Consider the following 14,429-nt stretch of genomic DNA (forward strand, 5'->3'; position numbering starts at 1 on the left):
GATGTAAGGCTTTTGGGGGTGTGGGTGAGGAGTAATGTAAATAGAAGATAAATAAATTTAATTTTACATGCTTTCAGGAAAGGAAGATGAAGTGAGATGTACAGAAGAGATAAAGAAAACAGAAATACAAGGAAGGGTGATGTAGGGAAGGATACGTAGGGATGAATTTCTTAATTTCTTTCCCAAGCCCCCCAACCTCCATCTCTTCAACCTCCATTCCTTCAACATCCAACCCTTCAATGGCAATTTAAAAATGAACTTTGGAACAGATGCACTAATTCCATTAGAGCTGTAGAATGCGCGGACCCCGTGCAACCTGATCCCAGACCTGCTGTGTTCCTCCAGCAGAAGCGGTTACGCTCCGACTGCTGGTGGCCTGAGTGGGCTCTATCTCTCCGTTAATCAATATGGTATCTGACTAAAATACGCATAATCAGTGAAAGCGATGCCGGTGTTCAGCCGCATTCACAGCGGAGGTCTGACTACACACCTGTTCCCTTCTCCCTAAATCAGGTTTCTCCTTCTCGGGGAAATTAGATAACCATTACATGCACAATAGCAACATAATACACGTTTTCAATGAGAAGAATATTAAACCTGCGCGTGTAGTAAAGGCATGTCACAACGACAGGAATTTTTCGCTTACGACAAAGCTTATTGTAATAATTTCCATCTTATTGGCAGAGAAAAATGTGATTTTTTTTATTTCATTCTCCCAAACTTTTTAACACAATGTGAAAAAATCGTGAATACAAAAAAAAGTACTGTTCCTTTTTGTGGCACAATAAGTAATTTCTTTGAACAGTTGTTCGTAGTCAGTAATGAGTTGTTAGTACGGGGAGAGCTCGGCGTGGCATGGGGGCTGTTGTTTGCGGCCCCGGTTAACAAACGTCGCCGCTTGTTCTTGGCTTTCCAGTAATTACGCCCCCTGCGCGAGCTCTATGCACGCGCTAAGCGAAACATCAGCACGTCAATTAAAAAACAAACAGCCACCCGGCCCAAGAGGACAACCCCCCGCGACGGTCTGTCACGTGCAAATTAACCTACCGCCCTCACAGTCCCACTTAGAAAATGAATTGTGATACTGTGGTCAAGTAAGAAATTTCCAAATACCATTTTCATTCGCGGCTCGCTTATTTCGCCTTATGAAGATCTAAAGGCTACAAATCACCGTCTCGGCTCGCGGTTAATCTTATTTCCACGGCTTAATAAAACTGCATCAAATATTAGAAATAGCAGTGTAACTATACCTGGCATTTTTTTATTTATTTGACTTGATTTACAAATTCCTGCAGACAGACTACTTAAATGTGACTGTAATTTAATTTCCTATTATTTGATTTGGCATCGGGCTACTGTTTGTGCGCGTGAATTCATATATCAAACCAATGTGCAGGCCGTTGTGGAAAAATATAGCCTGCTGCAACAGAACACCTTGAGGATATTTGATTGACTTATCGTAGTGCTCCGCCCTGCTGTTCGCCGATTGGTCGTTCGCGTAAGGGGGCGTGACTACCCGGCCGCTATTATAAATACGCAAAGCGTCCGACTCGGATGCACGGATTTGTATGGGAAAGGGTATTGTGGACGCACGGTATGAATATACACCGCGTATTTTAGCGGGAGTTGTTTTTGCCAGTAAACTTTTAATTATTGTCGAAACGCTCGAATCCGTTAAAACGACACTGGACGCCAGAGATAAAGAAAACGGTGGCTCGCGCCAGGAATAAGGAAAGTAAACGGGGATCCGAGACGGTTGCATATCCTCAGCCATTTTGACTACGCGCCTGGGGGCTATTTTCTGCTCACCGCTCCTCCTCTGTAAGTGTACACGGTTTGCAAATTGGTTGCAGCTCCGTGCCAGATAAGTGAAGCGAGATGGATTCGCCGTTGAAGGTCTAATTGGACTGGGCTTTAACATCATTGAGACACATCCACACACACTAAAGCCACACACTGGCGGACACCAGCTCCGCTCTATTGTCATTAGAGGCGAAACACTAGAATCGCGGGAGGATGGAGAGCGACCTGTTGGGGATGTACCTGTTCCTGGCACTCGCTGTGCTGCAACGGTCGAGTGGAACCACCGCCAAGGAGATCACCTGTCAGGAAATAGCCGTGCCTTTGTGCAAAGGCATCGGCTACAACTACACCTACATGCCGAACCAGTTCAACCACGACACGCAAGACGAAGCGGGCTTGGAGGTGCATCAGTTCTGGCCTCTGGTCGAGATCCAGTGCTCTCCGGACCTCAAGTTTTTCCTCTGCAGCATGTACACCCCTATATGTCTGGAGGACTATAAGAAACCGCTGCCTCCGTGTCGGAGCGTGTGCGAGAGAGCCAGGGCGGGATGCGCGCCGCTGATGAGGCAGTACGGGTTCCCGTGGCCGGACCGAATGAGGTGCGACTTGTTACCGGTGCAGGGGAACCCGGACACGCTGTGCATGGACTACAACAGAACGGACTCCACCACCGTTTCCCCGGTGCTGTCGAAGCCTACAAACTATCCGGGTAAGCCATTTAATCCTCACAAAAACAAAAACGGACATGGCCGCCCGGGTGCACAGCCAAAACACAAGCCCGGGTCGGCGTGCGAGCCGGGCTGCCAGTGCCGCGCGCCCATGGTGCAAGTGAGCAGTGACAGGCACCCGCTGTACAACCGCGTGAAGACGGGACAGATCCCGAACTGCGCCATGCCATGCCAGAACCCTTATTTCACCCAGGACGAGAGGACGTTTACAGCGTTCTGGATCGGACTGTGGTCCGTGCTGTGCTTCATATCAACGTTTGCAACTGTTGCTACTTTTTTAATCGACATGGAAAGATTCAAGTATCCCGAGAGGCCGATCATTTTCCTCTCCGCGTGTTACATGTTCGTCTCCATCGGCTACATCGTGCGCCTGATCGCGGGCCACGAGAAGGTCGCGTGCAACCGGGACTATGACGTGGAGCACATCCATTACGAGACAACCGGCCCCGCACTTTGCACTGTTGTTTTCCTCCTTATTTACTTATTCGGGATGGCCAGCTCGATATGGTGGGTTATTCTGTCCCTCACCTGGTTTTTGGCCGCCGGCATGAAATGGGGAAACGAGGCTATCGCGAGCTACGCTCAGTATTTTCACCTGGCTGCCTGGTTAATCCCCAGTATGAAGTCCATAGCTGTGCTGGCGTTGAGCTCGGTAGATGGAGACCCGGTAGCTGGAATCTGCTACGTGGGAAATCAAAACTTGGACAATCTTCGGGGCTTCGTGCTGGCGCCCCTGGTCATCTATTTATTTATCGGCACCATGTTCCTCTTGGCAGGATTCGTGTCCTTGTTCAGAATTCGCAGCGTCATCAAGCAAGGTGGCACAAAAACGGACAAGCTGGAGAAGTTAATGATTAGAATCGGTATCTTTACAGTGCTTTACACTGTGCCTGCGACGATCATCGTGGCTTGCTACTTCTACGAACAGCACAACAGACAGAGCTGGGAAATAACGCACAACTGCTCGTGCTTATTGGAGCAGGACCTTAAGAAGCCGGACTACGCCGTGTTCATGTTGAAGTACTTTATGTGCCTTTTAGTGGGTATCACGTCCGGCGTTTGGATTTGGTCGGGCAAAACGCTGGAGTCCTGGAGAACTTTCTGCACGCGCTGCTGCTGGGGCAGCAAAGGCACCAGCGGCTCCATGTACAGTGACGTGAGCACGGGCTTAACGTGGCGCTCCGGTACCGCGAGCTCCGTGTCCTGCCCCAAGCAGATGCCTTTGTCACAGGTCTAAAGAAAACCCGCGGACTGCTAATTGTTTGGAGGTCGTCCATCAGTCTTTCATATATTAGCATACAAATGGACTGTTGATGGTTTCTATTAGGAAAGCAGTCGACAGACTGGTTGAAACAATTGGCCCTCGTTTTGTTCTCTCTCGTGCTATTGGTATGGACATGCAACGCAATCAGTGATGCTTAGAGAGAATTAGGGCATTACATTGACTCAAATCGAGCTGAACGTCTGTCCCCGGTCCTTCAACATTCAAAGTAAAAGTTTCTGTTGCTTAACTTTTACATAGTTTAAGACCAGTTTGAAATATCTGAACAATCAAAATGAGCCGTCAATGATGGTCTCAAATAAGCCTTAAGTCTTAGTGCCCAAATATTTTACGGGTTATTTTGTTATTGTAAAATGTATTTATACAATTATGTACAAACATGTAAATTCTGTATAAAAAAGATTTATAATTTTTTTGTAAATTTGTACATAGTGTAGATGTCACCTGAAGCGAAATGTGACGTTTATTTTGACAATAAAACATTTCGAGAAATCTTACAACTCTGCAATTTCTCTACTATGCCAAAACAACCAATCTTTGCCAACACAGTAATGAGAGAGCTGTCCGAGGTGTGTGTGTGTGTGTGTGGGGGGGGGGGGGGGGTGTAAGGGACGGGACCGTATTGAATATGCTTGCTATGGAGTCTTTTGTGGGGCCGTGTAAAGAGAAGTTCTTTCTTAGTTATCTGGGGTGTAATTAGACGCAAGGAACTTGAGTTGGAGAATCTCCATAATTGTCGGAGTCTTCACGTGCTTGCCCAGTGGTTCGCCACTTAATTTACTAAAAGAGGGCCGAATGAATGGGGTTTAAACACAGGGAACGGTTCTTTTCATCTAGAGAAAACTTTGATCTTCCTTTAAAGTCTTAAATAAAGGTGACATGTAGATAGAACTCTTTTCTTTCTGACACACCGAGTTGTCTAATGTCTAATTTGAAATCATTGTGCTTTGATCGACGTTATTGAAATTTTGGAACAGGGGTGTCGTTTTGTTAGAGGCAGCCTGTAACTGTTTGGATGTACTAGTGCGTCCTGAACCTCAGCTGTATTATTAACGATGTAGTTCATCTCAAACTAGAGGACCGGTGAATGGCGACCTACAGGTGGTAGGCCTTCATTGTGAACGCTGTCAGAACTGTATTAGTGCGCAGACAAAGAGTCTTACTGGATAATGTTGCCTAAAATGCTGTAAACTGCAAAGCACTGCTTATCAACGAACATTCCGTTACCTCGTTTTCACACCAGATATAAAGTGCAATTGCACGTGTAACGGCGCAGTGCTGCGTTACTAACGTATCAAGCTCCTTTACGCATTTGCGAGCTTTCACGCCGTGAAAATGTGCGGAATTACTCTACCGGTTACGTAAGTTTGTGTTGGATGCCTTTACCCGAACTGTTCCTTTCAAACAGTAGCTTTCCACGAAAACGTAGGCTGCTAAATTTAAAATGAGAAACTGGTCCAGCCATACATGGATGGGTGATTATAATTTTTTTAAGTCGATGTAAGCCTGCTTTGCTATACAAAATGTAAACCTATAAACTAGAACCTTGAATGGACTCGTATCCCCATCTAGAGGCCATATTGAAGTATTACCCCAGTTGCTCCAGAACCTTGTGTATCATTTAAGAACTTCTTTGTTTTAGAGCGCTGTTTCAGGTGACCAAACACAGAAGAAATAACAAAGCATTTAAGCGATTTTCTGAAATATTTTTCACGCTATTGAAATACATGTAGACCTGAGAGGGAATGTAGAAATATAGCCTATACAATTACAGCAACCATAATCATACAACTACATCTTAAACCGTGTATTTTAAATTCGTTCTTACAACTTAAAATAGTTCTTAACAATCAGCTCTGCACTTAAGCTCAACCTGGTATGGGCAACCAGTAGGCCTAAAGAATATTTCTATGTTTCGGGATATTTCGGGCAGAGACAGCTGACTCCGGCCGTGGATCAAGGATACGTGCTGACCGACAGCCAAGCATTTGTTCCATATAGATTTCTAAGACTTCGACTAAATATGGCACATCGAATATTTATCAGCGCTTTGATGCGGGGCTGACGGCTTGTTAGTCGTTAATGCGCAGCTATCGCTTAGGGCGAATGTGCACTTACGCGGTTTTGTGGATGGTTCTAGACGCCTAATCAGAAAGGTGACGGTTCCAGATCTATTCGGAGCCCCGTGAATATTTTCCACCCGACACGGAACCGTCTTAAGTGGCTGAGCACTTTGCCAGAAACAACCTTAATATGTCAAAGCAGTGCACCATTTCAGTGTTTTGTACCACAGTAGGATCATGGATAGGCATTTTAATAAATGCCCAGAATACATAAATGTGTGGCACAGGGAAATGATTACCTATCCAACCTCTTTAGACACCTGCCTTTAGGTAACCCCCGTGCTGTTACTCATAACGTACGTCCCTTCAGTTTTCGACTATGGTCAGTATCTGACCACAGGGTATTCTGCTGCTGGACTTCTGGGTCATGGACCACACTCACCCGATTAGTGCCATACTTGTGAAAACTGCAGCTACCCTGCGGAAACTGATATAGTAGTAGCAATTTATTCCCATCACTATAGATGATGGAAATATTTTTTTCAGTTTGTTGTGCATAACATTTGCTAAACATTTGGATGTAAACCCTAATGTCACTACCATGTCACTATCTCTACAATGTCATTAACATAAGTCTATCATGTCACTACTAGACCATGTCATTACTATGTCACTATCATGTCACTAATCTATCATTGCCCTATAATTTCCATATGACTACCATGTGACTACTGATACTGCAAAGTCGGGAGGCAGTGAGCTGGTGTGTGTGGTTCTGATCTTGTGATCAGAGGCTGATAAACACACAGGGTGACTGCCAAAACAGACACACAGCAGAATGGTCTGGTCTGCATGGCCTATAACTAATTATGTGGCTACTGAAGAGAGAGAGAGAGAGAGAGAGAGAGAGAGAGAGAGAGAGTGAAGGAGGGAGACCGAAAGAAAGAAATAGACAGAGACTGAGGGAAGAAGAGGGAGAGAGAGAGGAAGTGACAGAGTGAGGGGAGAGAGAGAGAGAGAGAGGGAGAGAGTGTGAGGGGAGAGAGAGAGAGAGAGGGAGAGAGTGTGAGGGGAGAGAGAGAGGGGGGAGAGAGGAGAGAGAACACTTTATGCGAATGCAGAAAACAGGTTTGATTCTCAGTTTAGATAACTAGTAGGCTACAACCAACAGAAATCCTTGGGCAAGACTCATATGGAACATAACATAACAAACATAACAGCAAGAACAGAGAGAGACAGACTGGCTTGGCTGTCACCTGGATTATTGATGTCTGCATCGAAGGCTGTGGAAGCAGGACAGTATGATGGTAAGTGCACGATTGGAGCAAAAATAGATGAGGTAAGATAATATGGAGGTATGGGAACTCTGCTAGACCACATCACATCTCGGAGGGAAATCTGGATGAGGACATAATCTTCACTCACACTCTCTCTCGCGTGCGCGCACACACACACACACACACACAATTAATTTTGTTAAATTAATGGGGAAATACAATGTAGGATTCCAAAGTCATAGAATGTTTCAGAGGTTCTTCATCAACTGTGCAAACAACTTTTGAGAGGAATAATTTTTTTTTACAAAAAAAATGGTACTAAGTTGTTTATATTTGCATTTTTTAAAGTATTGTTAATTTACCCGAAATACAGTGGATCATCATGCATGGTGTCCAAATGTTTCTGTCCTGCAGTTCGAGTTGTGTTGTTTTGGCCGCTTTCTTTAGACACCAGGTTGTATATGGAGAGTGTAATGTTGGTTTGAGGCACAAGAGAGCAGCATTGGCATAGTAACAGCACTGGCATAGTAACAGCATTGGCATAGTAACAGCACTGGCATAGTAACAGCATTGGCATAGTAACAGCATTGGCATAGTAACAGACCTGCACCATTTTCAGGAGTCTGGTATGAGTTTTCAGTGAAATTGTAACAGTGAGAAAATTAAACATTCATTTTTCAAACATTGTTTTTGCTTTGGCAAATGTATTGTCATTTAGAAGAAGCAAAATAAGAAAGGCATTTTTTTTTGGTAAAAGTTCAAATGAAAAAAACCATGTAAATAACCAAATAAGGAATGGTGTGAAAGACGGATAGAGTGGTGGAACCATTCGAGTGGGCGACCTCAGAGCTGAGAGTCAGCTTCAGTGGGATATCTGAATGAACAGTACCTCTTCTGTCATCAGACATCCAAGACACTCAGAAACTTCAACGCCCATGCAGAAACGTCAGCGGAGATGGAAGAGGGTGGACACTGTCCCAGCTTCTCACACCCACTGTGGCGTAAAAATGTCATATTTAATATATACTGTATATAAATATTATAATTAAATATTTATATAGAAATATATTAAATATAGTATTTAAGAAGGGGTCGTTGAGGCTGTATTTCCTTTTCCTTTAATCTCATTTGCTTTTTGACTAAGCACAGCCTCCAAATCTGAGATCATGGTACTCAGTACAACAATGGTGGAGTGCCCTCTACAGGTCGGGGGTCAGTCCTTGTCTCAAGTGGAGGAGTTCAAGGATCTTGGGTTCTTGTTCACCAGTGAGGGAAACATGGCACGGGAGGTTGACAGGTGGGTCGGTGTGGCGGCTGCAGTGTTGCAGATGCTGTACCAGACCGTTGTGGTGAAGAGAGAGCTGAGCCAATAGGCAAAGCTCTCGATTTACTGGTCAATCTACATTCTGACTCTGACCTATGGTCATGAGTTCTGGGAAGTACCCTAAAGAAAGAGATCGCTAATACAAGCAGCTGAAATGAGTTTCCTCGGAGTAGAGTCACTGCTCCTCCATGTAGAGAGGAGCCAGTTGAGGTGGTTTGGGCATCTGGTCCAGTTGACCCTGGCCACTTCCCTGGTGAGGCTTGTCCAACTGGGAGGAGATCCTGGGGAAGACCCAAGACACGCTGGACTGATTATATCTTTCTCCTGTCCTAGGAATGACCCAGACATGGATGTGGAGATGGATGTATGGATAGATGGATATTTGTGTGTGTGTGTGGGTGGGTGGATGGATGGATGGATGGATAGACGGACGGATTTGCACTCATGAGCTGGGGTTATGGGTTGGAGAATGTCAGGTGATTTACAACTTAATTATTGCAAAACATGTTTGCTTTATAATGTCAAAATCTGAACATACACATAAGACATTCTGTGAGATTAACAGACAGGTTTAGACTTTGTCATCTTTTCTCTGCTTGATGCTGAGATATGAGGCCTGGAGTGTGATTTTTTTTTCTGTTTGCATGTGTTAACACCTCTCCTCCTCCATTAGACAACATAGACACAAATATGTCTAATGTGAGATTAGCCAATCCATGTGAACTCCTGGTTAGTGTATGCTGATTTCACTACAAGGTTTAGGAGTGTTCCTTTAATCCACTAGAGGGCAGCACGCTATAATGAGACAACTACTCAAATATTTTAGTTTGAAATGTAGTTTGAAATCTTTTGTGATATGAAACTTTATATTCCAGAAGGGGAAAATAAAATCCACAATAAAATATGTAATGCAATAAATCCAAACAACTGCAAATCTAAAGGCCTAATTTAGAATAGTCCTTAACTGTATACAGGAAGTGTTTGTAAAGAATCACCCAGGAAACAAGAAGCTTTCCTGTAAATCCTGAGTTATAATGCTGCTGTGTGATGTGTGTGTGTGTGTAATGTAGTGGCTGGTGGACTGTGTGTGTGTGTGTGTGTGTGTGTGTGTGTGTGTGATGCAGTGGCTGGTGGACTGTGTGTGTGTGTAATGCAGTGGCTGGTGGACTGTGTGTGTGTGTGTGTGTAATGTTGTGGCTGGTGGACTGTGTGTGTGTGTAATGTGGCTGGTGGACTGTGTGTGTGTGTGTGTGTGTATTGTAGTGGCTGGTAGACTGTGTGTGTGTGTGTGTATTGTAGTGGCTGGTAGACTGTGTGTGTGTGTGTGTGTGTGTGTGTGTGTGTGTGATGTAGTGGCTGGTGGACTGTGTGTGTGTGTGTGTGTGTGTGTGTGTAATGTAGTGGCTGGTGGACTGTGTGTGTGTGTGTGTGTGTGTGTAATGTAGTGGCTGGTGGACTGTGTGTGTGTGTGTGTGTGTGTGTGTGTGTGTGTGTGTGTAATGTAGTGGCTGGTGGACTGTGTGTGTGTGTGTGTGTGTGTGTGTGTGTGTGTGTGTGTGTGTGTGTGCAATGTAGTGCCTGGTGGACTGTGTGTGATATAACAGCCCCCAAAGACCAAGAACAAAGATTCTGTTACAACAAGCACATGCACATAACTTGGGCTCAGATAGAAAATAAAATGACCCATTTTAGACATTTGTGACAGACATAATTTGTCTAAAAGCGTTGGAACATCAATTTTAACAGCAAATGCAGTCTATGAAGGCTGACTTCATTAATATAATGACTTACATGACATTTCAGTTTTTCACAATAAAACTGAGCCAGCATTAAACATATTTGAATCAAATTACAGTTTTAGAATTTGCTCTTTGCTTTAATACCTCAGCAATTTAGGACTCTCTCAAACACACACAGACACACACCTGAAAAACAGTATTCCTCGTCAGATCCACCTGAATCAAAAACCTCTAATTCCACATTACTACATATATTGTCTGTCAAAGTCTGAGCTTGTTAAGAACTCTTAGCCAACCAGTGGTTCAACCTGGAAGGGTAAAAATGCTTCGACCTGGAAGTGTAAGCTGCACACGAGCAGGTGATCCCCAAAAAAGGCCCCGGTCTTGATTTCCTTTGACCATAGAGGTAAACCGCATCCACAGCAGTTGTTCTGCAGGGGCATTATCAAACGCTGGTGTATGGCTGGCTTGCCGAGTGCTATTTTAAGTGTTTGTATATGTCCTGAAGGTCCTGCTTCAAAGCCCTCTGGGTCCTTGAATGCATTGTGACAAACCACCATTGGACTCTAATTGCTTTGTACTGTAACTGCATGAGGAACATTTCTTTGAAGTTGGAGAGAAGCCCGCTGATGGGTTAAGGAACATTTCGGCTGAAAATGTAAACGTGATTATGAATGACAGGCGGGCCCAGCCTGTGCCAGCTGAGGCTTTCATTTACTCCACCTGTCACTTAAACTTGGCTGGTTTCATGTGGATAACACCTTTAATGTTGGCAAGGTGATGTCCATGGAAAGCACTACGCTCCCCTCTCATGTAACTGCAGGGACAACACACAAAGTGGCTGTGACCAAGCAATTTATAAGACCTTCCATGGATACATGACATCTCATTTTAGAACTACCTCTCATTCTCTTTCTGGTTTTAGAATGACCTCTAACCCCTGCAGCGCTTAGACAAGCCGAGAGAGGTCGAAGGCTGTGTGTGGTGATAGAGCCTGAGCTAATACAAACACAAGCAACAGGTGGAGTGAAGGTTGTGGGCAGGTCGGGTAGGGTGTTGTGCCTCAGGGTTTTCAGTAGCCTTCTTTGGCTCCTGTTCCTGAAAATTCCAGAAAATTCCAGCTTCCAAGGTCAAAGGGGGTCAGTATTTCATCATCTGTTGCCATTTCATTAGCTGTTTTCTGTCAGGCTTGACCTAAAACTCAAAACGCTGTGGTGTCAATCACAGCACACTACCATGGCAACAGTCAAAATGCGGACGTGTCAATCACAGCACACTATACACCACAGTATAGTGCTGTGGTGTCAATCAAAGCATAATTCCACGGCGACAGTCAAATCGCTGTATCAATCACGGCATACTACCATGGCGACTCCCACCGTCACACCCACTCCGACCTCTTCTCCAGTCCTTCTCCACCACTGGATGGTGCCTCACTCCCAGAGCCCACCTCCACCAGTGTGTACTGCCCCACCCTCCTTGTGCACACCGCTCCGGAGAGGTCCAGCACTCCTGCGCTGCCCATCCGGTCACGTCTGGGTGGGGGTGGGGGTTTGAGCCGACCGCGTTTGCTCACCCAGATGGGCCTGGGGGTGGGCGGGGGCTCCGGGGGGCACAGCGGCACCTCACTGCCCTCACGCTCTGCCCCTTCATCCGGCACAGCCGGGAAACCGCCGCCTCCATCACCGTCCCCGGACCCGGGCAACCCAGAGCTGATATCCGGAGGGGCTCCATCATCTGGTGGAGGCATGTGACAGCCTGACTGAAGTGAGGCATTATCGCAGGCACACGCCTTTCCCGCTCTTTTCCGGAAGCTTCCGGAGAGCAGACCCTGTGGCACAGTGTCCTCGGGATCCACGGCTGCGTTTCCAGAGACGAAGTACCGCGCCTCCTCGTACATCTTTTCCACCTGCATCTTCCGCTTCCTCTTCCTCTCCTGCCTAACCAAGCGCTTGATGGCGCAGACCAGGTCGAGTACGCTGAGCAGGACGGAGACGGCGGCCGTCCCCAGCATGAAGTTGAGCATGATGCTTTTCTCCGAGGGTCGGGACGGGTAACAGTCCACCGTGGCTGTGCAGGGCGTCTGCTGACACAGGAAACTCTGGGGAACGCCGAAGCCAAATAGGTAGTAGTGGGCGGCGCCAAATCCGGCTTCTAGAAGGATCCGGAAGAGAAGCTGAAGAGTGTAGGCCCTCGTGAAACGAGGTGACCTCCTCACCTCAGGCTTTACGATGGACTTTGTCAGACGTGCCTCACCATAAGGCTCCTGGTGGGTCTTCTGAACAGATCTGGCCTTCATCACGACGGACGGCTCAGGAGTTATGGGTAGGCTGTACGTCACTTTGTGGATCACAAAGATAACAAATACAGTGTATGGCAAACACACGGACGTAAGCTGGACCAACCAGAAGCGGAACAGGGACAGGGGAGCAAATATATCATAACACACATTGGCACAGCCAGGCTGGATGGTGTTACACACAAATCGTTCCTGCTCATCCTGGTAGAGGGGATAGCCAGCAAATAACAAGACCAGCACACGTAGGAAGATCATCAGAACCAGCCAAACCTTCCCTGAAAGATAAACAAATCAAAAAAGTTATGGATCCCCTGCATGCCTTAATAAGCAGATTTTTAAAAACAAAAAAATTATGAAATAGTATGAAAAATTTAAATTTTTTATTTCAGTAAGGCGTCACCATTGTATTTATTATTTTGTTCAGATAAGACAGCTCTTTTATTTAAATGTATCGGGTGACATTTTCATTTGAACACATAAAATACACAGCTGTATGGAAGTATATTTTCAGCAAAGTGAACCAGGGCATCATGGCAGTGTGATGTAAACTCTGGGTGTCGGAGCATAAGCTACGTCGGTGCTCTTCTGGCTGGAGTAAGGAAACGGTTTCATCCTTCACTAAAGGTCAGCATGCAGGACCAAAGGCAGAGCTAAATTTGCTAACTGACACCTGTCATTATGATCTTAACGCGGTTTCTTCTGTCCCACCAACACCAGTGCAACGCGTTTCATTTAAATGGATGCAGAAGCATTAGAAACCCGGTTAATGGACAGATATCAGATGTTACTTTACCTTGTTTATATAAATGAAACAGGAAAACTAAGGTTTTGTTACAAGTAAATGCATCACATTTTTAAATATACAGTTCACGTCCTTTTCCAGTTGCACTATATGAAACTAGAAACTTTTTTTTTCTCAAAATTGCTCATATATAGTGATTTCATTAGAAGATAAAATGCTTATGAAGTTTTTTTTTCAGTATGTACTGAATCTGTGCGTTACTTACCTACAATGGTGATGTTGCAATTCAGTGCGATGAAGACCGTCTCTGAGACCCCCATATCTTCTGATCGAGGCCTGATGCCACAGCCCAGGTGGCACAGCCCTGTGATCTGACTTCACTCCAGGAGAAGACCCCAGCGGTCCAACAGAACCACAGTGCACCGTGTCAGGAGGGAGGAACGCGGTCCTGCTGAAGCGGATTCAGAGCCCTCGTGTGAAACGGCAGCCGGATGAGTCTAATCTGTTATCTGTTGTCATGCGGGGCAGGTCTGTTGTCATGCGGTGAAGACCTTCTGCACTGCTTCCTGTCTTACGTCTGTCCCTTTCTCTGTCCAGGATGACAGCTGTTCTCAGACAACAGAAGAGGGGGGCAGAAGCTCCATTGTGGTGCTATTCTTACCTCCCAAAGGCCCGTAAGCACGCGAGCATTGCTGAGATGGTTTCAGCTTTGTTCACCCTTACAGGAGAGCCAGCAGCATGAGGAGAAAACACACTGTCTTCAGTGTCTTCAGTGTGTTCGGTGTCTGTAGTGTCTTCTCCGCAAAACATTTTCACTGCTGCGTAGAGGTTAGATTTCAGGAGTCTCAACCAGGACAGACCAGGATTTTTTTTTTATGTGATGATTTTCACTTTAATGCAGTAAACAGTAATGTATAATCTTTGTAATTGAGAGTAGTCATATTGGTTCAGCCCTGATGACCATTTTAATGACACTTTGAAGATTGAAGTCGAATGGTCTGTGCAGAGAAGTTTAGAGGTCTGCGTTCAGAAGATTAGAGGTCTGTGTTCGGAAGTCTAGAGGGCTGTATTTGGAAGCTTCACATCGTCACCCAGTAGGAGTGCAAACAGGTTTTATGTGTGGATTATGGCTTCTTTGACCAGTGCCTCAATAAAAATCAAAATGTCTGTCA

At 45.5% G+C, this 14,429-nt stretch overlaps 2 protein-coding genes across 2 annotated transcripts; one reads left to right on the forward strand and one right to left on the reverse strand.

The window, feature by feature from the left end:
• Positions 1 to 1,576: 1,576 nt before the first annotated feature.
• Positions 1,577 to 4,268, forward strand: fzd8a (frizzled class receptor 8a). Its single transcript, XM_076971074.1, has one exon. The coding sequence runs from the start codon at positions 2,017 to 2,019 to the stop codon at positions 3,766 to 3,768; it is 1,752 nt and encodes a 583-aa protein (XP_076827189.1). The 5' UTR covers positions 1,577 to 2,016; the 3' UTR covers positions 3,769 to 4,268.
• Positions 4,269 to 9,931: 5,663 nt separating this feature from the next.
• Positions 9,932 to 13,953, reverse strand: gjd4 (gap junction protein delta 4). Its single transcript, XM_076970825.1, has 2 exons — positions 13,523 to 13,953; positions 9,932 to 12,790 (listed from the first exon to the last, which is right to left on the reverse strand). The coding sequence occupies exons 1-2, from the start codon at positions 13,575 to 13,577 to the stop codon at positions 11,598 to 11,600; spliced, it is 1,248 nt and encodes a 415-aa protein (XP_076826940.1). The 5' UTR covers positions 13,578 to 13,953; the 3' UTR covers positions 9,932 to 11,597.
• Between the last annotated feature and the right edge of the window lie 476 nt (positions 13,954 to 14,429).

This window comes from Brachyhypopomus gauderio, chromosome 13 (genome assembly GCF_052324685.1).
Source record: "Brachyhypopomus gauderio isolate BG-103 chromosome 13, BGAUD_0.2, whole genome shotgun sequence".
Taxonomy (NCBI): Eukaryota; Metazoa; Chordata; class Actinopteri; order Gymnotiformes; family Hypopomidae; genus Brachyhypopomus; species Brachyhypopomus gauderio.

Coding starts and splice junctions, on each gene's coding strand:
- fzd8a (XM_076971074.1), top strand. CDS start 2,017: ATGGAGAGCGACCTGTTGGGGATGTACCTGTTCCTGGCACTCGCTGTG.
- gjd4 (XM_076970825.1), bottom strand. CDS start 13,577: ATGGGGGTCTCAGAGACGGTCTTCATCGCACTGAATTGCAACATCACC. Junction 12,791..13,522: donor TTGCAACATCACCATTGTAG/GTAAGTAACGCA, acceptor TTTATCTTTCAG/GGAAGGTTTGGCTGGTTCTG.